General features: G+C 41.7%; 3 protein-coding genes across 3 annotated transcripts in view; 1 reads left to right on the plus strand and 2 right to left on the minus strand.

Moving 5' to 3' along the window:
- LOC134461304 (gamma-crystallin S-1-like) overlaps positions 1-25789 on the plus strand; it is a 383074-nt gene that overhangs the window by 132052 nt on the left and 225233 nt on the right. The window lies entirely within an intron of this gene.
- On the minus strand, positions 8465-9497 carry LOC134461283 (gamma-crystallin M2-like). Its single transcript, XM_063214094.1, has 3 exons — positions 9486-9497; positions 8984-9226; positions 8465-8870 (listed from the first exon to the last, which is right to left on the minus strand). Exons 1-3 carry the CDS (start codon positions 9495-9497, stop codon positions 8592-8594), a joined length of 534 nt encoding a protein of 177 aa, XP_063070164.1. The 3' UTR covers positions 8465-8591.
- LOC134461286 (gamma-crystallin M2-like) lies at positions 23318-24236 on the minus strand. Its single transcript, XM_063214096.1, has 3 exons — positions 24225-24236; positions 23708-23950; positions 23318-23596 (listed from the first exon to the last, which is right to left on the minus strand). Exons 1-3 carry the CDS (start codon positions 24234-24236, stop codon positions 23318-23320), a joined length of 534 nt encoding a protein of 177 aa, XP_063070166.1.

Here is a 25789-nt window from a genome sequence, read left to right on the forward strand (position 1 = left end):
AAAAGTCAAGGCTCTATTTAGATCACTTCCAAAGTCACTCACAAGCAACTTTCAACATCTTAAATAGGATATTGGCTGTTACCTGGCTGGAGGGGAGAACGGTGGGGGCTGCCCGCCACACTAGCTGCCTGCGCAACGCGCTTCCGAATCTGTCAGTTCAAGCGCGCTCACGTTGACAAATGGAGGGATGTGTGCCGTTGGAGGGGGCATGAGGCATTATTATCACGCGATTTTAATTGACAGTCATGTCTAAATGATGATGGGAACATCGACTACAGCGTTAACCCTACATTTAAGGAATAAAATAATAAAAAATAAAAATAAAAAACTTTCAAAAGGGCACTTTTGTCTGTTAAAGGCAACTTGGTGCTGCCCAAGCAACACCTCGTGTCTATCTGTGCACGCCTATGGTAGTCAGATTTGTATTTTTTTGACGAAAATATATATCAATTTCGTCATCGTTTTATTGTCGTCAGGGGAAAAACAATCGTTAACGATTATTATGACGAAAATATTTCGTCACGAAATTAACACTGCATCACTTTGGCAGCGATCCCCTGAAGAGAGGCCTCAGCTTCCGAAAATCTCACCATGACCATCCTGCTCACACTGAGCTTGCCGCTAAGAACCTCAGCAAGGTACACCGATCTGGATGAATAGAACAAGTACAAATGATAAGTAACAGACGGGCCAATGAAGACCCAGGGGAAACAGAAGGTTTAAATACACAGGGAGGGGTAATCAAAACAGGTGAGAGACAGGTTTCAAAACACAAACCAAATTCCCACGGAATATGCAAGACCGCATGGCAAGATAGTGCATATCACACAAGACAGAAAAGGGAAACCTAAACAAACCAATGGTTTTGGAATGTAGGCCTATTGGTAGAAGAATTCAAGTGCTCACTAGCCTACTTCAATACAATTACATGCCTACTTTCCACTAGGCCACTTATGTCAACAATAACAAGATAAGAGATATCTAGTCTACAAACCAAAGCATGGGTAATGGTGCTTGTGTGCAACCTATTATAGGCTACAGTAAGCTTATCAAGTAAGCTTATCAGGTAACTTAAAAGTTACCTTTGAAACATTTAGTTTGAGGCTCTGGGGAGAGCAGAGGCACCCAGCAGTGAGCCACTGGTCACTGTACTAGTCGGAGGCCTTGAGAAGGCAAAGCGTTGCCCCTTACTAGATTCTGGGGCGGCGACATCGTCCTCCCCGTGGACTTCATAATGCCCCCTTGGACACAGGTCCAGGGAGCTCAACATTCCTGACGAATCGCTGGCAAATATCGCCACATTGGCGTCGTCTGTAAGGTACAGACTGTCAACGGAGACCTAAAAACACAAAAGTAAAATAAAATGAGCCAACTAGGCCTAATATTAGCGGCATCACACGTTTCCAAATAATTTATTCAATGTTATGAGGGTAGCGATCCAAACTAACTGGCCAAAACTTTTAATTATTTCTACTTGAGTTGAAAAAAGAGCTACCATGACGGACACAGTAGGCTAGGCTAGAGGCTCTGATATTATTCGTAGTATTAGTGGTATAGTGGTAGTAGTTTAGTTACCTGAAACATCCTGCTCAACTTGAGGACCGTCATGTCCTCTTCACGCAAGCTTACCCGCTTACTCTTCCTGAATTAAGTGTATTGAACCGGATCCATATTTCTCCAACTCCTAATACTGCTGTCGTCGTCGATGCTATGCTAGTCCTCCTTCTTCAGTCCTGGTCGGACCATGCCATGTGCTCCTGTCTGACTTCCGGTGCGAGAATAATTAATAATGCTTGTTTTTGGTCCGTTTTTCCGTTTGTGTTGACTTTGAATTTCATTTTTTAAAGTGTAATTAAAAAATAAAACTGAAAGAAAAATGCTGCGTTTTTCAATTGTTGGTTTTGGTCTTAAAAACGAAAATCAAACAAACCAGTCGTTTTTTTGTTTTTTAATTCCCATTCATAAAGAGAAAATCCAATTACCAAAATATACACGGACCCTTTTCCCCCTTGGTATTGTATTTTAAGTACAGCAGAGTTTGAAGTCATATTTGGTTTATTCTCTGAATACAAAATAAACAAAAGCTCTTTTGAAGTTTAATTTCAGTCAGTAACAAAGAGCCTGGGAGTACAGTAAATGTGTATCGAATCGAACCGAATCGCTGATTAATTTTATAAATCGTAGCCTGTGAATCGAGATTGAATCGGATCGTTGTGTGGGTGTAAGATTCACACCCCTACAAGAAATGCTTAACCCTATTTCCTGTGTTCCTGTGAAACAGAGTCTAGTGGGCGCAGTTGCTGTGGATCTGAATTATAGCAGTTATTCCACATGTGAAGTATCTGAGCAGCACATACTGTAAAAAATCCATCAAAGAATAGAAAAAGATGACCTACATGTATGTGTTTGATCTTTGTAAGTTGTACTCTTATGATTTGAGGACAGAAGCCTGAAAAGGGTGCCAATGCCACCAGACACCTCTTTAAAAGTAATGAAAGAAACATTAAATATTTCCAGATATGTATAACAGTATATGTATATGTATATATAAGTATATGTATATCGGTATTCTCTGAAATAATAATAAGACTAGGTATACTAAAAAGTTAAACCTACAGTTTAAAACTAGCCTAAGACTATTCACCAGGCTTTTAGCTAGGGGGGCGTCTGGGCGTCTTTTCGACGCCCTATTTTGAAATAGTAGGACTTTTTTAGTAGGACTCCCTAAAGACGTCCTATGTTTTCCACTTTGTCCGCGTTAACCTTGCTGATGTTCAAAATTCGCCGAGTCCGAGCTTTCCCACGATGGACGATTTTTATTTACACCGCCATTTTGGAAGTTTTAGAAGATAAAATATAAAATACACCTAACCGGCTCCATCCTCCAGGTCTGTCCTACGCTGCGCTGTGCAGCGCAGCGCCTTCTGCTCTTCCCCCCCTTCCCCCTCCCCTCGCGCTTCTGTGAGTCTGTCCCTCGAGTCGCTTAACGTCGCAATGATTCTTCATTAAAAGTTTTGAAGCTATGTTGGGCAGAAAAACCATGTGGAAACGTCATACTAATGTAAGCTACAGAATGTTATGGTGTGGTCATTTCAAGCAACAGCCTCGCGGGGGGTTTGCGCGCAAAAAACCCCGAACAAACATAAGTTCATTTAAAGCCCATAGGCCTATGTCATCATCCAGAAGACAGCGGAGGCGAGCGGAGGTAAATTTGAGTCACAGACCTAGAAAGAACTATGTAGTGCTACGCAATCTGAGTAGCTAGCCGATGCGAGTCCTTCTGTGTAGCGTGTGCGCTTTGTGGTCGTTACCTTGACACAACCCAATGCATAGCACTACCTACAAACTCGTCAGAGAAAAAAAAAGGTGACGGTGTCGAGTTCTCTGGCTCTACACAATTCAATTTGAATGGCCCAATTGACAATGAAAAATGTGACAGTAGCCAAAAAGTGGCAACTTTGCAGGTATAAAACGTGAGTCCAGCTGGTCCCCGACGACTGAATTAAAAAAAAATAGTAAAATAATTAGTTGGGTTTTTTTTGCACATACTAATGTTGACATGATGTCCTGCTACAGCAAATACAAAACATTAATATTTGCACAGCTGATGCCCCCTTGCCCTGACTGCTTCATGTTTTAACAAAGGCAAAAACACTTGGTTGTATTGGTCAAAATTTGCTCCTCAAATTGCAGGAAATTGCGTTTGAGAGCATTAGAACTGTAAAAATGTTGCGGGGAGAATACCCCAAGATCGTCCTAAAACACTTGTGCCTGCGGGTCGAGGCGCCACGCACAATGACAGGTTAAAAAAAGTTAGACACCCTAAAAAAATCCTGCCTAAAAGCCTGCTATTCACTTGACATCAGACATGTGTGAATCACTATGAGGAATTAGAAATATATTTTGTCACGACTAACACTACTGCCCACCACAATATGTGCTATATTTTTGATTATACCTTGAATCTGGATATGATCAACGTTAACATAATTCAATTAACATGTGATATGAAACTGACAGTAGCATCTTTGTAATGCATTGGTAGTTATACTGTATATATAGTGTGTGTATGGTGTGCAATTCATCTACAGGTATAATCATTATAGTATTCAAGATATAGTGCAAGTTGACTAGTGTGATTCACCATAGTGAGAAGGTATTGTATTAAAGCTAAATCTTGAATGAAAATGAGAAAACAGGCCTCCAAAGCCTCACTCACAGTAACATGGTTATTTTAGACACATTAATTTGCAATCATATCCCTGAAACATGCGCTGGGTATTGTATGGCTTTGCCTTGATACCCGTTGATGCTTCTTCATACGGTATTTTGTATTAATGCAATAACTTATGTAGACTGATTTGCACCATATCTTGTGGGCCAACATTACCGTTTATAATATGCACATGGAATCCTGAGATACGCTGCCAAGGCTAGGAGAGATCCTGCCACGACTCATTTGCATTTTCATACTGTAGTGTTATGTGAAGTTGATGCATTAACAGCCCTGGTGTCTTAAAGTGTGTACTGACCACTCAGGCTGGTATTAATGTATGAATTAAATATTCATTTACACTCATACTTGTCTGACTTTTAGGTCTGAACAGCCACAGAGCATCGCTGGCTGCTGTTCTCTGTTGTGTGAATGTGTTTTCCTTTGCGGTGTGTGTGTGAAAGTGGTGCTTTTCTAGTGTTTTTGCTAGTATTGTATTTTTTTCCTCTAACCTGTCAGCTCGCTCGAAGGCTGGTTAGATTTTTTTGTCCAACTTGTCAAATTTCAGTCATGTTGCGACGACGAGTTGACATGTCAGATGGTATCAAACTATCGCGGGATCAATGCGACTGCAGACAGAACTGGCAACTCCCGCAGTTACGTATTCCCATTGATGCTCGTCTGCATACCGTCTCCGCGGGGGACGCACCCTGAACTAGTTGGCCAACAATTCACTCACGTGTGTGTAGGCTCGTGTCACTACACAAGTTTCCACTGCACCCCACTGCACTCACAAATGGTGTGCTAGTAGATCAAACTGGTGCGAGATCATCGTCTTGTGCACATTTGTGGTCGACTTTAAAAGCAGTGTTTAATACCACACACATTTCGACGTCAAGTTCTCGCTGACATACTCAGTCAACGTCGATCGATGGCAACAAACTCGAATACGGCTAAGATAAATACCAAAGTAACAAAACAAATCTGAAAGCATTTTGTTGCAACCAAGTTTCTTGAGATGCACTTGGATTGTTGTAAAGCATCACTACAATAAAGCATTCTTGTACTGCACTTTCATCATGATTGTGCTAAAATGGCACTGTTTATAGTACTATGCTGGGGTTAGTTTCTTGAAAGAGGAATAGCTAGCCTGATAGCAACTTTTATGAGTAGATACTGCAATAGTAGCAAACACATTAAGTGAACTACTTCTTGAAGTAAGCTGGACTCTGAAGTTGTGTTGACTTTGAAAGTGAGGGGCCTCCTATCTGTTTCTGTTACCTCTTGAAAACGGGGAGTCCAGAGCTCCAGACAGCACCGCAGCCTTCTGAAGTAACCCACAGTGCTAGTCTACTTAAGAGTGTCACTCCACCCATAGCTAAACTTGCGGTACGTATTTGACCACAGAAGTGTCTTAATCGGATGCTTACTGTGCCTTTATCTTCACAAACCTGTGCGTCTGAAACCGCTACAAATATAGTACTGTAACTTGAGCTGTACAATCTTTTGATTTCATTGATTAAGAGCTGATGATGCTTCCAATTTAACCCATTGTGTCCTGGAGACATATATACAGGTTTTTCAGAATTTTTAGATTTTAGCTGTTTTATTAACTCTGTGGGTATGTTACAGCTGAATGAATACATTACAATGCACGGGGAGAGTCTTGTCCTTTAAAAGTAACTCATTTCATGTTTGTATGTGCTTCGGAGGCTGAGAAACTTAGGATGTAGCCTCTTACTGGAGCAGGGGTCGCCGGCGACCTTATTCACTTGCTGAAAATGCTTAACTACATCATAACAGCATTTAATTGCTATGACATTACTAGAGGTGCTCCGATCACCATTTTTTGGCCCGATCACCGATACCGATCACCAAAAATCTTTATCTACCTATCACCGATCATTGCAGATCACAGAAATTATTTCTTATTTTTTTAATAGCCTATTAATTATCCTTATTGAATACCATTTCTGCCCATAAACCAATCAATCTTAATTTGCAAATGTCACTTTCACAATGTAGGCCTATTATTAGGCTATTATTATTATTATTATTATTATTATTAATAAGCTATTATTATTATTATTATTATTATTATCTTTCAGCTCTTTCAGACTAGTGTTGGTAATATAGCCTACAAGTAAGTCTACAGTATTAATCAATGTATAAGTTATTGCATATAATTACTAAACTATTTAAGATTGAATTGAAACTGAAACATTACATCAATTTATAAGTCATTGCATATAATTACTAAACTATTTAAGATTGAATTGAAGCTCAGACACCTGGATCTCAGTCTCTCAGTTTCTCTACGAGAAAAAACCCTGTCGCTTTAAATGAGCAGTCTCGTGAGGAGAGCCCCTCCCCTCTCTGTCACTCACTGTCCACAGCTGCAGTGCTCCGCGACCGTTCTGAGTCTGAGCTCTCTCCCTCTCCCCTCACCTGTCGCCGTTTGGCGTTTCAGCGACTATCAAACTAATCGACTGACTGTCAATTACAACTTTGAAAACAATAACGTTGGCATGCTTGTGCGGACAACGTGAACTTGTCGCGTGCTGACCGAGGCAACTACACAGGTTATAACGCAAAATGGCTAACTGGCGAGAAGTAGTCTATCGCAACTTACATTGTGACTGAAAAACTTGAGATTCTACATAGACCTACACAAAACAAGAAAAAAACTTCCCTTGAAAGAACAGGCAACACGCACAACACAGCGTCTGCGAGGAAAGCTTTGTAACACTGTCATAGATTGTAGAATTCCCTGCACAGACTCATTGAGTTTCACACCGTCCACTCTCCCTCTGTTTGGTGTTGCAGCGACTACAAACTAATGACCTGGCTGTCCATAAGGCTACAACTTTAAAAACAATACCGTTGATGATTGTTTTGGAAACGTTTAGTTGTTGCGTGCTGACAGGCTGTAACTCAAAATAGCGAACATGGCGAGACTGACACGTCATTCGCAAATTACAAGCGTCATGTAAACGGCGCATGGATCGGAAAATCAGATCATTGTTGATGCAGATATGATTATAAATGGTGAAAATGAAGGAGGGAATTCCAAAAGGTTAAAGACAAGTAAAGATGCCTTATTTTGGTGCAGCAGCTGTGCAGAGCCAGCACCTAGGCTGCAGGCAGCGCCAGGTGTAAAGGCAAAATGGTTGCGTGAGGAATTTAATATCTCTGGATCGGTTTTTTGATCGGCATGTTTTTCCGATCACCGATCAGGCTATTTTTGGCCATTATCGGCCGATCATGATCGGCTGCCGAGCAATCGGAGCACCTCTAGACATTACAGAGAGCCATCGTGCTGCGCTAAGGGGTTAATAGGAAGGAGGCACCCTTTCCCAAAAAGGGCTTAGGACAAAATGGGTTAAAAGATGACCATTTTTAGTGATTTACAAGACTAAAAAGTTTTGAGACTATGTTTTGTGTAATAATTTGGAACAGGCCATTTTAAGTTAATAATTAAAGTTGTTTAAAAAACTGACATTATTGAGAGGATGATTAAAAAACATTTGATTTGTACTCTGTTTGATCACTTAGAAATTAAAACATTAGATGACTGTAGTTTATATTGATTATTTAGGAAAACCAGTGAAAAATGTCATTTGCATTATAATTTGGAGTGCGGTGTAGGTGTACTCCCTTATATGTTGGTCAACTTTAGTTTAAAAGATGTCATAACCTTCAGACTGGATTACAGCAATGCCCTCCTCAGTGGTCTCATAGCTTTATCAGTAATAGATTACAACACATGCAGCAAAAAGTGGCGTCCGAGTCATGCTGTGTCTAGCTGTAAGCCTACCACAAAACCGGCAGTGGAAAAGAGGCATTACTTATCTATGAGACGCAGCACATCTTGGCACCCCTATCTCACTTATCTCCTGCGCTCCACTGATACACACCTCCTCTTCACCCCCACATCTTTGCTCCATGGGTGACAGGGAATTCAATGTGGCTGGCCCTATACTGTGGAACTTGTAGGTTGATTTACACTGAAGTTACCCTGATAAGTCTTGAAAGTACTTCATGAATTGAAACCACTGCAAAATAGAGTAGATACTAATGGCTTTCTGTTTCATTAGCTATTGCTTGTCCCCAATTTGCTCTTTCAAAGATGTTGCCTGTGTCCATCACAAAAACCTTTAAATAGTGACAGTGAATTTGTTCAGAATATCTCAATAACCAGTCTGTGGAGGTATGCATTCAATGCTTTTTTTATTTGAGATGTGAGATCAACATTGTGTTTCTGTTGCTTTAATATTGCATAAACAATAGAGGAAACAGAATATGCAGCAGTTTAAAACAAGCAGAAGCAATGTTTTTAAACTGGTTGTGTTCAGAACAGTTCTACAAATGAAACACATTAGTACCAAGAATCCATGATGCGCCTCATGCTACTGAATCTCATGTTGGGGTAGCCCATGTTTCTCCAGTTTCTGTACTCTCCAGGGGGGAAGTAGTACTGTCTTCCTCTGTAGTGGGGCTGCTCATACATGAGCCAGTGACCATCCATCACATTGCAAGACATGCACTGGTTCATACGGTAACGATCCATGATGGAGTCACAGTCATCCATACACTCGTGCATCTGACCACCGAAGTCCTCCTTCTCGTAGATCCTCATTCTGTAGTTTCCTCTGTGCTGTAATGAAGATACGTTGCACTTAGCAGTTGAATAACATTGATAATAGATTATACTATCTAAAGCACATTGTCTGAATATATTGGAGTAGTATGATCATGCTGCAAAATTACCATGGGGATGTGGCGACAGGATCTGATACAGTTGTTCCAACCCCACATGCTCATGTAGTCGGGGTACTCTCCCCTCCTCATGAAGTACTGGTTTCCCATGTAGTTGGGCTGGTCGTACATCATCCAGCAGCCACTGTGCACCCTGAAGGAGTGGCAGCGGCTCAGGTGGGAGGAGAAATCGCCCATGTCTCCCATGCACTCCCAGGAGCGACCCTGGAAGTTCCTGTCCTCGTAGAACACGATCTAGAATAACAACAAAATACTTGGTTGAATATCTTTGGTTCATGGTAGATTTTTTTTAGCTGAATATTTGTTTTAGCATGATATCTTTCAAACATTACCCTCTGTAAAGTCAGTGTCTTAATTTTGATATTGGTATGCATGGCTTGATTTGATAGTATTGCCGTTTTTAGATGATTTCACATATGCAAGAAGGAAATTTCATTACTTGTAGAAAAATGCCTGTTTGCTATTGCACATTTCAGTTGTAATTTCATCTTACCTTGCCGTGCATGGTTGCGGTTGTTGTCACAGTTTGAGCTATGCTGTAGAACTGAGGGCAGTCGTCTCTTTTATACTAAGGGCATCACAGAGAATTGGTGGTCCCATTGTGTCGAATGGCATCTGTAAGCATCTGTGTAGTGGGGCCCATCCAAGCATTGTTTATCAACAATAGTACTATGGAACATTCTACTTTGTCCTGGTACAGTAGTGGGAAAAAGTACAGAACCTACATGAAATGTATGGCTTCCTTGGAAAATAATGTTTCGTCTTATATACTGTCACTCAACATTTAATATGAATTGTAGCTTTCACTAACAATTGAATGAAGTATGTACATTGCATGAATTAATGCATTGTATTGAATAATGCTTGCTATAGTTAAATATAGTACAATTCCATTTTCCCACATACTACCACAAGCTGAAAATGGACTACGCCAATAAAGAGACTTTAAAGGAACAGTCCACCTCATTTCAAGAAATTGGTCATATAGACTAATACCAAAATCCAGGATTGTGACAACCAAAAGCATTTGTGAGACAAAGTCGGCAAACAGTCTTGCCTTGTCAATTTGGGTGCGCCGAATTCTAATCTGCCATATGCCGAGCTCTAACTGGCCTCTGTTGACCTCTAGAGGTCATTGAACTTTGACCCTGGAAGTGTACCATCTGAATCCAGTTATTCACTTTTTTAAGCAATTAATGAATTAATCCTAAGAAAAGTGATTGTTTAAATTGACAAATGGATTTGTTTGGTCAATATTGGAATGCTTAGCTCACATCTACTTTGCATAGCAGGCTGTTAGTTAGTTAGTTAGTGATTAATAGTTTGTGATTTATTATTACTTCTAGGTCATTAAACATGGCCTGTTGTCCTATGCACTTGGTTTCATTTTTGTAAGCTACTCTATGTGATATATGAATTGTGTTTGCTCCTGACAGTATTAACTACCATGTAGCAGGGCTGTACGTTAAGCTTTTTCACTAGGAGCACAGGTGCTCCTAACTGAAAAAATTTAGGAGCACGGATAAAAATGTAGGAGCACAGATACAAATTTAGGAGCACTCTAAAAATGTCGCGACACTTGTTATGGTGGGGGGAGGGTTTTGTATGTAAAATACTGTGCTTATTGCACCATTGCTTGTTTCTTCATCTTCATGCACAATGGCCTAGGCTATATGTCACGTGTTTTTTTCCAACACTGGGGTATGGGGTCACCTGGAATTCCAATGGGCTCCCCTGAAATGTCTAGGTGTGAAATTTAAAAAAAAATACCAATAAATATCACTAATTAACAATCCATAGCTATTGTAGTCTTATACTGTCAGAAATATCCACTGTTTTTTTTTTTAATAGCCAGCAAGTTTGCTCAGTCATGGTTTTGGTTGTGAAAAAAATGGGGGTCCCCAAAAGTTCAGGATAAAATGGTCCCAGTGCAAAACGTGTTGGGAACCACTGCTTTATGCCATAAATCACAGTTCCCATTACTATTACTATTATTAGGCCTATTATTATTATTATTGTTATTATTATTATTAGGCTATAACTTCGTGATTAAAAGCATGTAAATCACAAGCTTACTGAACTAGATTGACTAAATCTTAAACATAGCCTACAACACGTTAATCCAACGGGCTTTATTATAGCCTAATATTTGTTTCCTCAAACGCATGGGTTGGAACGGTGTGAAATGAAACTGGGAGCAGCAAAATTATCTCACTGTGTTGGCTGCTCTTTTTAATAGCCTACAGCACTGGTAGATAGGGCCTACTGGACCAACTAGACTTTAAATTTGCGCGCACTGCACACTACTTGTGAATGGTCCTCGGACTATATTTTGACTTGATTACTTTGATTGCGATTGCATTTTTTGCGAAGTCATTGCGAAGACAGCGGTTTGGGAAACGCCAAAACAGCTCAAACAACGCCGTCTTTTAAACCACATGAGCTAGCAAACCAAGTGGCTATTTCACTATCGGATTCAAGAGGTTTCCTGTTAGCAATGCAAACTCCCGCATTTGAACGTTTTAAACAGCAGTCCATTTCGAAAAGCTGTATAAGTGTTGGCACAGAACATCCGACTGAGAGATGAGGCATGCGCGCCTTGTAACTGTTGCCACCAGGGATCTGTGCGAAGCGATACTGGGTTTTTTTCTGAGCTACGGGAGCAGAGATGGCTCAATCTTAAGCCGGGCATACACTGTGCGATATTTTCACTCGTGGGTCTTAAGCTTCTGCTCACACTGCACGATGGAATTTCACTGTTTAAAAGTTCACAACTCAGGACTCACGTCCTCACACTGCACGAGCCGACAGTTGGATGCGAGCGAAATGCTTCCACCGTACGACGCGACAGGCATGTTTCCCTGGGCTGCAGAGGAGGGAACATGCGCACCTGAGGTGGAGATGAGGTCGCGCTCAACAGCGAATCGCACGGCCCTATTCATTTGTGCGTGTGAAGTGTCAAATCCGGTCGTAGCACTGCTTTAACTGTGCGATTTACGCACGAGCCACGACCAGAATTTCAAACCGTTTTGATTTTCTCGCCACCCTGCGATTGCACGATCGTGAGGCGAAATCGCTTGTCGTTACCCCATGTAAACTGCACGATAAGAGACTCACGATTGACCTGCGATTGAGCAAGAAATCGGCCCGACTCTCAAAAAGTCGTGCGAGTGCCAAATCGGGGCAAAAGTCGCACAGTGTAAGCCCAGCTTTAGCCAACACGGAATTCAAGCAACATTGACCGTCTTTTTTGAAGTGCGTTCCCAATGGAGTTTGATGCTGTCTATCAGACAGGCTGTGTAAAAAATGAGCAGCTCTCACAATCATGTACTGGAGCAAAATGCGAATGAAAGGGTTGAAATGCATACTCGTACAGGTGCGCCCGTTTTATTTTTCTTTCTCGCACAGACAAAATTTTAGGCTCAATATGCGACCAATTGTTCTTAATGTACAGCCCTGCCATGTAGCCTCTTACTGCAGCAGGGGTCGCCGGCGACCCTACTCACTTGCTGAAAATGCTTAACTACATTATAACAGCATTGCTATGACATTACAGAGAGCCATCGTGCTTTAAGATATAGGGTGTTCTCAGTTTGACTTTGAGGATATTTGCTGTACATGGAAAACAAAAAGGGTGTTTGTTAGGATCCAAGTGTGATGGAAATGTCTTTCCAATTTAAAATGATCTCTTCAATTTAGCACAAATGCAAATAGAGTAATGATGGATCAGCTTTAAAAGCCCTCATGTTCTGTCATTTGTCCTGCTTCTGGCTTCTGTAACATAGAGGAGAGACTGCTTTCACAGAATAACATGGACAGCAAAGGTATTCTATAGACAGAAATTACGTCCACCCACTGACAACTCTGAAACCATGATGCCTTTTTCACAGCAACCTGCTTTGTAGTTGCAATAGCCAGGCTATACACAATAAATTAAAAAATGACTTTTTTGACATTGTGATGTCGAGCAACATACACAAATACACAATAAAGAACTCACGCCAATCAACAAGGTTGGAAGTGTTCTGTGAAAATGGCTTGCAGGAGCCGTATGGATTCTGGTGACCTGGGCTCACAAACACACACACACACACACACACACACACACACACACACACACACACATACACAAGAAAGGAAAATAGTGGAGTAGAGCAACTAAGTGGGTGGGTGGGGTTGGGAAATGACCCAGAACTGACTCAAACTTGTGTCTCCCGCATATGGTACTGTGTCTTAGCGTGCTGCGCCATAGCAACACCAGAAAAAAGGCAACAGAGAAAAAGCTGCACTGCTCCATCAAAAATGAGCCCCTTGGTTTGAGTTCAATGACCTCTAGAGGTCAACAGCGGCCAGATGGAACTTGGCATATGGCAGATTTGAATTCAGCATACCCAAATTGACAAAATATGTGATCACTTGTGGCATGATGCTAATTCTCCCATTTACTTCCAGTCATTATGCTAAACTATGCTAATAATTCTGATACCAATAAATCTAAGTACTGAAAACACTGAGAAGTAAATTATTAGATGCGTCCAGCATCTCTATAAGAGGCTTTGTCCGCCGTCCGTTGGTCCGTCACACGTTTCTGAATTGTGATTCCCTCTTGTATCCACAAGGCGGCAGACTTGAGTTTTATTCTACAGATGGCCACCTCACCTCACCAACACGACTGAATTCAGTTTTGCTACGGCAGAGTTAAGTTTTATTTACAGATGGCATTGACCACCTCGCGCAAGGCACCAAACACAATTAATGCAGTGGTTAAAATACAGGTCAGTGCTACGGCAGAGTTTTACAGATGACCACCTTGCGCACGGCACCAAACACAGATGACCACCTTGCGCACGGCACCAAACACAATTCATGCAGTGGTGACTATACAGGTCAGTGCTACGGCAGAGTTGAGTTTTATTTTACAGATGGCCAACTCCGCACAAAACACGAAGCACCAAACACAATTAATGTAGTGGTTTGGCCACGATACAGGTCAGATAGGCTACGGCAGAGTTGAGTTTTATTTAGATGGCCACCTCGGCACCAAACACAACATGGCACCACTTGAGTTTTATTAGATGCGTCCACGCGATAACTCCACGACATGGAGCTGTAATTAGACAGTTGACGAGCCTCGACCCGCAGTGCGTGCAGCTCTTCCTGTAGACGTGGTGGTCATTTAAGCTTCCGTTAGCTTTTTTCATAGCACTCACATATATATTCCTCCGCTTTTCTACAGTCCACAAATCCGGGCTCAGAAGTCTGCACAAGCCTCCCTTTGAATATTCCCAGCGCCTAGTCAGTGTGCGCTGCGCACTGAAACATGGTGCTCGACCTACAAGTAGACAAATGCGCCATTTAACATACGGTGTGTTAGGCTACTGATGTTCTCTGACATATTGCAAGTGAGATTCATTCGTTTCCTGCTGGCGGGCGTGTGGACCTGTGCTTTCCGTTGCGCTCAGCACTGAGAGACGGCGTCTTTTGATAATTGCTCTGCAGTCGTTTGAATTTGGTAAACTCTAGCACTCTTACAATGAAACTGACTGTTTTGTGCCTTGACGGTGAAAAGCTGGCATTGAATCATAAAGCGTATCCAAACGGTTGCATTTATTTATTATTTGTCGATGTTTGGACTCTTTCACACATGCACATGATGCTGAAATGGTGTGGTGTCTGATCATTTGTAATATACTTGTTCTATTTAAAATTTGAAATCATATGGTTCTCTTCCAAATCCAAGCATGGTAGGTTTATTATAAATTGCAAAAAAAATCCCTTGTCGCGCCATTTCGTTACCTGCCACATTATTTGGAGTTTCCATGGGCAATATGAGCAATAAACAAAAAGCACATCCTCAGGGGGGCGTTGACTGGTTATGAGGAGGCCAGGGGGGAGTTTTGGAAAAAAACGAAAGGTTGGAACTGGCAGAGACGAACGCATCTGTTGTCTGCCTTTCGAACTTGTATGAATAATGCTTGGAAATACTACAAATATGTGAAAATCAAAAAGGGTGGACTGATCCTTTAATGCAGTAAACACTGAACATTGAAGCTGTGTACACATCACTGGCAATATGCGTTGTATAATATAAGTTGTGCAGACTATCAATATTTTTAGCAGTCATTAAATGTACAGTAAGGAAATCACCAGGGGCCTCATTTATAAAACTTTGCGGAAGAAATGCGCCAAAAGATGGCGCACGCACGAATCTCAGGATGTGCGTGTGCAAGAAAATATTTAGATTTATAAAGCATGGTGCACGCACGTTCCACGTCGATTTCCCTTTATAAATCCCAACTGACTGATGTTGCGGCACATGTGCGCACCTGTGGACACACCCATATTTAACCACGAATATTCAGTGAAACGCCCAAAATGAATATTTATATCTGTGGACGGCGTGCGGAAAGCAGACGAGATAACCTATTTACCACATGTGGAGCAAACAGTTTTATTAGATAGGCCTAGAGAACGTTGGGTAATGTGGAGCAGTTAAGTTTGGGAAGTCGTAAAAAAACAAAATCCCTCGAATTGCAGCATGTGGATGGTTATGTTCGCAAAGGTCATGCTATACCAGAGGTAAAAAGAAAAAAGATAAAAAGGATGACATGGACATGAACCTGCCAGGTAATGGACTTGTAGTATTAATTAAGTTGTGACAAAAGGGGAAAATAGCTGCCCCTGCGTCAAGGAAAAATCTCACATGGCATGTCCCCATGTGAAATTCACCGGTAGAAAATTTATTCGCTGTCTCATCGGACCTCATATGCACCGGCCACCGGGTTTACCGTTGGTCACTGCGCGCAGCTGTCTGCTTTCAATTCAAAGCGACGCCCCAACTGTCGATCGACACATCCATAGACAGCATTACATCTATGGGCATTTTCTAGCCTGTAGGCCTATTCATTTAATGTGTGTATAAACCAGTGTTAATTTCGTCAGCTTTTTAAAATTTAGTCTTAGTCTTAGTCACAATGACGAAAATCAATTTTAGTCTTAGTCAAATGTAGTCATTGCCTTCACAATTTAGTCTTAGTCTTCGTCTAAATGACGAAAATTAATTTTAGTCATAGTCAAATTTTAGTCATTTTAGTCAACATTTCACATTTTCGTCATTTTAGTCAAATTATTACACAAATTATTACTAGATAGCCTCTCTCTCTCGCATTAGAAGCTGCTACGTATTATTTGCTTTTGAATTTGATCACGTAGGCTACAAGCTCTTCTTCACCTGACCGCAGATTGCAGGCAGTGGAAAGACCAGACATCCCAATGAAGTCCAAGAAGTTTCCCTGATATTTGATAGTGGCTACCCGATGGCCGCGAGTCAGATAAAATATTCCTGATTTTAGACTTTGCAAGTTCTCGTTATTTCGATTGGCAATGCGGGACAGAGAACGATAATGTCTCGTGCGTCATTCCTGGAATACTTCAAATAGATTACGCGCACTTCGTAGGACGTCCTGCAAAAGTCCTGGGGGGAAAGTAGGCAGTTGTTCTTTGCAGACTGGACGACAGAAAGGACATTGACAAACAATGGTTGAACACTAATGCTGTTTTGTTTGTCGGGATGTCGAGGGTCGATAAGCATCTCCAAGGGTCTTTTAGTGTTGCCCTCGACGGGAACAAGTTTCAATTCTCCGCACTTTAAACCCTGATCGCCCACACATTGATTCTTATCAAATCTACAGTAGCCGTGCCTCTGTTTAGACTACTTAAACAACGTTTCCCCTGTAGCCCGCGCATCCCTTAAACGTCTCCCGGTGTGTCTCATCTAAATAAATGCATGAATCCGATCTTCATGATTTGCTTGCAAACTGCCTATTCATACGGTTAAACAGCCAATATAGCAAACATTACAAAAGAACAGACAACGGACGTCGGCGTATGCGTAAGTGGAAAGGAGAAGAGGGGAAGCTCGAGGAGGTTTAAAATGACAGCATCAGAGGAAGATTGGCGCGAGTGACGGTAGCACTATTATCATGACTGTACAAACACACACGTCTTCGTTATGGACAAAAGGGTTGTTGAACATGTTTCAAAATTAACACTTGCCTCAACGTCGGCTCTTTCTTTTTCTCTTTCTGGGAAACATTTTAGGGCCTAAGCTCAACTGAACAGGACTCACTGAACTAGGCTACTTCTGATTGAGCCGCACCAGCGGCAGGCACTGCCTGCAGAGACAAGCAGGGCAACAGCGCATAATCTTCTATGAAGTTCAAGAAACAATTAACAATTACAAATTAATTTTAAACAATTAATTTTTTAATGTCCATTCGTCCATGGCTTGTAAATTTCGTCTCGTCTTAGTCTCCTTAACGAAAATCATTTTTTATTTTCGTCATATTTTTATGGTCTCGAAGCAATTTTTGTGCGTCATCGTCTCGTCATCGTCACGGGAAAAAGGGGCGTTGACGAAATATTTTCGTCATCGTCCTGGTTGACGAAATTAACACTGGTATAAACGTGCATTATCAGTCTAAAGCTGGGCTTACACTGTGCGACTTTTGCCCCGATTTTGCCCCGATTTGGCACTCGCACGACTTTTTGAGAGTCGGGCCGATTTCTTGCTCAATCGCAGGTCACTTGTGAGTCTCGCATCGTGCAGTGTACATGGGGTAACGACAAGCGATTTCGCCTCACGATCGTGCAATCGCAGGGACGAAGGAAAATCAAAACTGTTTGAAATTCTGGTCGTGGCTCGTGCGTAAATCGCACAGTTAAAGCAGTGCTACGACCCGATTTGACACTCCACATGCACAAATTAATAGGGCTGTGCGATTCGCTGTTGAGCGCGACCTCATCTCCCTCCTCTGCAGACCGGGGAAACATGCCTGTCGCGTCGTACCGTGGAAGCATTTCGCTCGCATCCGACTGTCGGCTCGTGTAGTGTGAGGACGTGAGTCGTGCGTTGTGAACTTTTAAAAAGTGAAATTCCATCGTGCAGTGTGAGCAGAAGCTTAAGACCCACGAGTGAAAATATCGCACAGTGTATGCCCGGCTTAAGACCAGCTGTCTTAGAAATGCACACCTCTGCTTATTTACTGACGAACCGTATGAAAAAGAAATGGCATGCAACAAGAGAAACGAAGCTGTCCATCACTATGGCACTTGGCTGTATGCCAAATGGCTGAGAAAATCAACCATTATCTTTCTATTATTACAGCTGCACTTGGGACTCGAGCAGATGATTCTGCAACTGGCTTAAATGTTGGCATAATTCCTTGCAGAGTCGGAACGCACAAACGATTATAGTCTACAGATACTGGAAAGGTCCGTGAATGATTTTTTAAAGGGTATTTCGAAATGTAATGTAGGCCTACCCTTAATATAAAATTTGAAGCGTCGGTCACTTCCTTACAAAACATGCATGTGACTGGGTAGGCCAGGTAAGCCTACTAATTATTTTCCACCATTACCAAACAAACAACACACAACCACGTTTTTCGTTGCGAACTGGATTAATGTTAAAGTGGCTATTGTGACACGTGAACTCCGATTTCCCCCCCTACCAATTGCGGGTCGTTCTTCCAGCTACCTCCCGAGGTCGCGCTTTCCGCGTTTGGTCTTTTGTTTAGTGCCTACGCATGGGTCAAACTTTGCGTGGAGCTGTGCATGTTTACCGCCAAGTTCTTTTTCTATAAATACCAAACCTTGCGGTGAACTTGGCGTGCGCAGTCTTTTGTGCGTACGCACCCGTTATAAATAAGGCCCCAGGTCTGTGATGTGAGAAGAAGAGGATTTCATGATAATTATTACATGTGCTACTCAAAATATTGGATACAGGAAAGTGAAGGAGATTACAATAAAGTGTGGGCTGGGTGAGGTCTATGATCTTTCGACATGTAGCCAAGGCGGATGCTTTCGCTGAGTTGGGACACCGCCTTAGCAACGTTCCTCAAAAAAGTTTTTTTTTTCATAAACTGGCCGGCTTGCACGGCTTGTACCAATCAGGGGGGCAAGATTTGGCTGGTTAGCTTCGCCGATTAGCAAGTCACCATTTTCACATTTCCTACATCTACATCGCTCATGATGATTGGTGGGTACGTGATTTTTGTGTTGGGCGCACAGACCTTTGCAGGTCTGTGGTTGGGCACCTCCATGCATCCAATGCCCGTCTTCCACATAGCTTTCTGGTCAACCGTAAGTCAGTCAGTGGCATGTAATTGGCTGAGTAAACTGTCAGCGGAAATAACTCCATTTTGGAAGCTGAAAAAAAAACGTTCAATTTTGGCTGAATTCACTAGCTTAGCATTTCCCATTGAAATGACTGGAGGCGGGACTTATTCATTCTCTCCAGTTCTTATACTACCTCCATGGTACCCAGCGCTGGGAGTAACGTCGTTAGAGTATAACGTCGTTACTAACGGAGCCTCATTTTGAGTAACGGAATAATTACTTAATTACTTTATCCATAACTGTAACGCCGTTGCCGTTACTCGGGAGGTAACGTTGCGCACTACAATTTTATGAATTGCAGCGCTAGTGTGCACTGGCAGCTGACAAAATCAAGGAGCAAATGGCAACGCTGAATAAATCTGTACCAAGCCGGCTTTTAATATGCTCACATTCACCCTTTGCATGCATGAGAACAAAATAGCTGAACGTGATTTGCTAAAAAGTGTTAAGTGGGCGGAGTGTCGGCTATCTTGCTCCCACACGCGTAAACACAAGTCATTCTACACACAGAGCAGGGAGCGCATAAAGTATAGAAGATACAACAGCAGTAAAGCCGCGAGGTCGCATGTTCCAACGGTAAATACCGGAATCACGCTAGTTGCAGTCAAATGCAATAATATTTATATCCAAAGTGCATATGCATTGGAAACAAAGTTATGTCCGTAACAAGCGACTCTAATTTCACTAAGCACCTCTCAACTTCTCATGGTGGCACACCCCCGTGCAGCTAGTTTCAGCTGCAGCAAAGAGGGAGGCAGAGGCAAGCCAAACCTGATTTCTCAGGACATGAGTGAGCTCAACAAAATAATTGCCAGGTATGTGGTTGAAAACATGTCTATCCTATCCACTGTGGGGTCGGAGTTGTTAAGGGCTCTTGTTGCAAAAAAATCCATCTCGTGGAAGAGAAATGAGCACATCCCTAAACATGTTGTGAAGAACTGGATTAACATTCATCACTGATAATAGGCCTAGGTCATGAAGATATTTGATAGTAGCATCTTAAGCAAAAATAACGTCACAGCCAAAATAACATCACAGAACAAGGATGACATTTTGACATTTTAAGCAAAAAAAGGAAAAAGTAACGCAAAAAAATCATTTTCCTGGTAACTAGTTACTTATATGGTGAAGTAACGCAGTTACTAACGCAATTACTTTTTGAAGAAGTAACTGATACTTGTAATAAGTTACTTTTTCAGAGTAACTTTCCCAGCACTGATGGTACCAATAGTTAAACGATATCTCCCAGCATGCCTGATCACAGGCTGTGGTAGGAAGACCCGCCCCTCCCTTGAATCGAGTCAGTCGAGACGGGGGCTCTTCATTTCACGTTGCTTGCTTTGGCTGGCTATAGTTAGCATACAGCAGTGAGATAGATAACAATGAAGGTCTTAATCTGTAAATCAATTATTAACAAAGTTCTCTATGCTCTGTTTTTGAAAGTTATGGCCGATATTTGGCTACAAACAGTGTGTTGAGGACATCAAACTGGTTTAACAATAGCTGTGGCTATCCCTATTGAAGAGAAGGACTTTTTATCCCCCTGCATGTAATACTACTTAAAAACAAACTGCTACTTATACGTTTTGAATGCTAAGCCCCTCTTTAGGCTACAAACAAAGTTTTGATCAACTTGAAGATGTACGTATCTCTGCTGTTTTGTTGACAAAACGGTCTGGGGACCTCCCCTTTGCTAGGTTTGTTTTATGGTATACTGGGGCCCAGGCTTTTAGCTAGGGGGGCGTCTGGGTGTCTTTTCGACGCCCTATTTTGAAAATAAAAATTTGGACGCCCTACTTTTTTAGTAGGACTCCCTAAAGACGTCCTTTGTTTTCCACTTTGTCCGCGTTATCCATGCTGATGTTCAAAATTCGCTGAGTCCGAGCTTTCACACGATGGACGATTTTTATTTACACCGCCATTTTGGAAGTTTTAGAAGATAAAATATAAAATACACCTAACCGGCTCCATCCTCCAGGTCTGTCCTACGCTGCGCTGCGCAGCGCATTCTGCTCGTCCACCTTCTTCCCCCTCCCCTCACTGGCCGCCAGAGCATTGAAGAAATAAAACTCAACAGCACTCAAATTTTGCTTAGTAGAGCAGGTCCGGCATAAACGCGTTGTCCTGACCGTCTGTTACAATGCGATGCGACACACAAAGGACGGCCGGCTCTCCACTGCACTTTAATAAACAATGGAATCATCCGATGCGAGGCACGAGTTTGGAGTTTGTTACAACAGACGTGACCGCTGTAAAATAAAAACTTAACAGGCAATGCTTTGATCATGTCTTGTTAACTTTGTTGGCCACGAAGCATAGTGACCAAAACTTAGCAGCAACTTTGAAAAATGGTCAAGTCATCATCAGAAGAAAACGGCCGTCTTGTAAAACATGTGCTTGTGTGAAAAGGTAGGTAGGGACTTTGCGACGCTATTTAATGCCTACATATTACGTGAACAAAAATGTCTCTAATGTAGCTGCACCTGCAATATAGCCAAACTTATTCGAGAAAACCTGATGCAGCCCGAGTCCAAATTGAATGCATCAGAAGTGAATTCGCCTTCTTGATGGGTGCGTCACGTGTATATAATAGAATATATGCGCATGTACATTTCAGCTACCATATTACCTGAAATATTTTGGAGGGCTGATATAACAAAAAAAAACCTAGTAGGTAATTGAATCTTCTTTTCTCTGCCTACCATTCAACCATGAGTGATTGGCTCTGTTCACCCACCAGTTTGAACTAAATAACTAAGAACTAAGAAATAAGATTTCTTTGGTTCAAAAATGTTCAAAAAGTTCAAAAATGTAAAAAAAATCCAATTTGGCAAAAAATAAATCCGAAAAAAAGGAATTTGAGAAAAAATAAAACGGAATTTGAGAAAAATTAAAACGGATTTCATAGGGCCCTACTTGTGCCTGCGGGTCGAGGCGCCGCGGGGCACCCGCGACGGCGCTCGGCAAAGCCGCACGGCGCCACGCACAATGACAGGTTAAAAAAAGTTAGACACCCTAAAAAAAAATCCTGCCTAAAAGCCTGCTGGGGCCTCATGTACGAAGCTCACTTACAGACAAAAAAGCTACTTAAGTTGTTTTCCACGGCCACGGTCAGATGTACTAAAACAGACTAGACGTGGAAAACTGCGGATCTCCAAGCGAATTTCAGGGTTGCTGTGGAAGTTTCCGTAAGTGTGGAAGTTGCCGCAAGTGGTGCATTGCGTCTTTTTGGCGGCACACAGAGGCATGTAGCGCAACTACATGTGTTGTAAGCGGTCGGAAATATTGCAGAGATGCAGCCAGTTAAACGTGGATTTTAATGTTGAGGCGCGTGATTTAAAAAAGAAAAAGAAAACCACCTCAACCATATTATTGTTGAGGCAGCTGGTTAAAATGAAGCGGACTCATGAAACTATCGTGAGCGGACTGAGGAAACAACGACATTGGATGCCCATCAGCAGTATTATTTCAAGTATTTGAATATTTTCTGGATCTGCGATGTGTCTTCTCGCATTTGTTGGGAATGTCCTCACCGCAGTGCTTGTCTTTCTCTTTTAATAAGGCTACAACATTAGTCCATCAATTAACAGGTGATTTTATAGGCTAACTGAGTATTGACTGCAAGTTATTCATACATGTGGCGTAGCCTATGTGTACATTTGTCATCTTTCATATTTATACCCGACATAAATGTTCATTTCTCGGAAGCCTTGGCGACTGCCTCATCGCAATGTGTTTTGATGTAATGCCTTGTAAATATCAATTGTTGGGAAACCTGCATTGAACTGCAGTATAACATGACAGTTTTTTCTGCAGTCCTCACATTAAGTATTACCAATGCCTGATTTTATAAAGTTTTTGTTCAGAACAGTTCTACAAGTTATACAAATTATTAGCAACAGTCCATGATACACCTCATGCTCATGAATCTCATGTCAGGGTATCCATAGTAAAATAAATAAATAATAATTATAAAAACAATCAGTAGTGCTTTGTCTTCAATTCTTTATATTTGAGATCTTGGATGGACATTGGGCATTTCTGTTGTTTTAACAGTGCATAAATAAATTAAGAGAAAGAATATGCAGCAATTTAAAACAATCAGAAACATAGATTTAAAGTTTGTGTTCAGAACATTTCTACAAATTAGTACATAGAGTCAGTGATACGCCTCATGCTGCTGAATCTCATGTTGGGGTATCCCATGTTTCTCCAGTTTCTGTACTCTCCAGGGGGGAAGTAGTACTGTCTCCCTCTGTAATGGGGCTGCTCATACATGAGCCAGTGACCATCCATCACGTTGCAAGACATGCAGTGGTTCATACGGTAGCGATCCATGATGGAGTCACAGTCATCCATGCACTCGTGCATCTGACCACCGAAGTCCTCCCTCTCGTAGATCTTCATTCTGTAGTTTCCTCTGTGCTGTAATGAAGATATGTTGCACTTAGCAGTTGAATAATATTGATAATACATAATACTATCTAAAGCACAGACTGAATATATTGGAATAGTACGATCATGCTGAAAACTTACCATGGGGATGTGGCGGCAGGATCTGATCCCGTTGTTCCAACCCCACATGCTCATGTAGTCGGGGTACTCTCCCCTCCTCATGAAGTACTGGTTGCCCATGTAGTTGGGCTGGTCGTACATCATCCAGCAGCCACTGTGCACCCTGAAGGAGTGGCAGCGGCTCAGGTGGGAGGAGAAATCACCCATGTCTCCCATGCACTCCCAGGAGCGACCCTGGAAGTTCCTGTCCTCGTAGAACACGATCTGGAAAACCAGCAATTGCACAATATGTCATGTTTTCTTGTAGAGGTTTTAAAACAAATTAGACTAAACAGTTGGGCATACTTCTCAGGGTATCAGGTACAGAGGTACAAAGTAACACAATTCTAAATTTGAAATAATTTTAAATTAGTTGTCTTTTTTTGTTTGTTTCATCAGTTCATGTTCTAACTTGATTATACGTGAAGTTCAGTGGAAGGCCAGATTCCTTTTCAAATCACATCAAAATGTTTCTATAAGTTTAGACATTTCAGTTTACCTTGCCGTGCATGGTTCTGGTTGTTGTTGGGGTTTGAGCTAGGCTGAGTGGCTGTGGTCGCCAAGCTGTTTTATACCTATGGCAACACAGAGATATGGGGGCTGCCTTTGTGTCAAAGGCCTTAGTCAGCTGTATGCTATAGTAAATCCTACCTCTGGGTACTATAGACAAGAAAGGGTCATTATTCCCAGCCTTGTGGGGGAGTAAAAAGAGAATTTTCTACCCTATGCATTGTTTACCAAAGGCACAGTTTCCCCCTCTTTAAACATGTAATGACAGAACAAAACAACATAAGTTATTTTAAAAGAGTTGCATGTAGCACATCATTGAGTGCGTTCATATGCAGTTCAGTATCCCGAATATGACTGGATACTAAGTATCCCGAATTTGTGTTTGAACATTATAAGCACCTTTATCTCGGATAAGCCCTTATTCATAACTTTGAGTAATCGGGATACGCTAGGTGGAGTATTCCGATAGATACTGATGCGTGTAAACACCTTATCCCAGATACCGAGGCCTCCCATAAAACACTGTTGCTGGTATCTAGACTACAAGCATTTGACGGGAATTCTATAACGGCCAATAATGTAGACTGGGATATAACACTCTGTGCTCATAAACTCCTAATCCTGAATTTGATCATAACTGGGAAAAGCCTCCTATTCAGGATACTGAACTGCATATAAACACACTCATAGTTATTTTCTTGGCAATAGCTTCCTCGCTTTTTTTGTCAGGTGTAACCACATGGTAAATAATTCTTTGTTACAAAGATTTGTGTAAAAATAATTTTAATTTTAATAACCGAAGACCTAACCCAAATATAAAATAGTTTGTAATCCAGAATAACAAAACAAAGAATTCACACTCTACAGGATGAATCATAGTGTTAAACAAATAATAGAATATCTTGAATTCATGAACATTGTTTATCCACCCTTTGTGCATGGACCACCATGGTGATCTTTAGTACCCAGTGAATTTTCTTAGTATATAGAGCACATGTTTGCTGCTCATTAATGACACCTGATCTATTTTGCATTATCTGTGATATCCATATTTGATATTCCTGAGCCCTGCAGGTGTTCACTTAGATCTCGAGATTCCTGCCAGGGCAGGGTTCGGCGCTACATCAGTGACACTTCAGGACCATGGATAGCTACCTCACCCAATGCGCCGTTATTGTTTTCAATTGTGTTTGTCATTAACGCTTAAACTGACTTATATTTTCCTCCACAAGGTTGATTTCTCATGCTTCACAGGCACTCGCTCTCTATAGGATGTCTGTCAAGTAGATGTCCTGGACACTGTGTAGTTCTTACTATCCATCCTGCCAACACAGGCAATATAGAACTAAACCTGGTTATGTTTTTGGCTCCTTATAGGGCTGTGTTTTGAGTTGCACATTGCAAACTTCTCAGGTGCTTTGGCTCCTATTAAACCCTTAGTTGCACTGATCTGTCCTGTAAGCTGTTTATTGGTGTCTTAAGTTTAACTTAATAATGGAATTGCTTGGGCTGTTGGTGCTGGAATATGCTTGCCGCAGAATACTGTATGCGTAT

This window comes from Engraulis encrasicolus, chromosome 13, assembly GCF_034702125.1.
Source record: "Engraulis encrasicolus isolate BLACKSEA-1 chromosome 13, IST_EnEncr_1.0, whole genome shotgun sequence".
In the NCBI taxonomy this organism is placed as follows: domain Eukaryota; kingdom Metazoa; phylum Chordata; class Actinopteri; order Clupeiformes; family Engraulidae; genus Engraulis; species Engraulis encrasicolus.

Excerpts from the sequence above, each read along its gene's own strand:
- LOC134461283 (XM_063214094.1), bottom strand. Across the intron at positions 8,871-8,983 it reads CCTGTCGCCACATCCCCATG|CACAGAGGAAACTACAGAAT; the intron begins GTAATTTTGCAG and ends TCTTCATTACAG.
- LOC134461286 (XM_063214096.1), bottom strand. Across the intron at positions 23,597-23,707 it reads CCTGCCGCCACATCCCCATG|CACAGAGGAAACTACAGAAT; the intron begins GTAAGTTTTCAG and ends TCTTCATTACAG.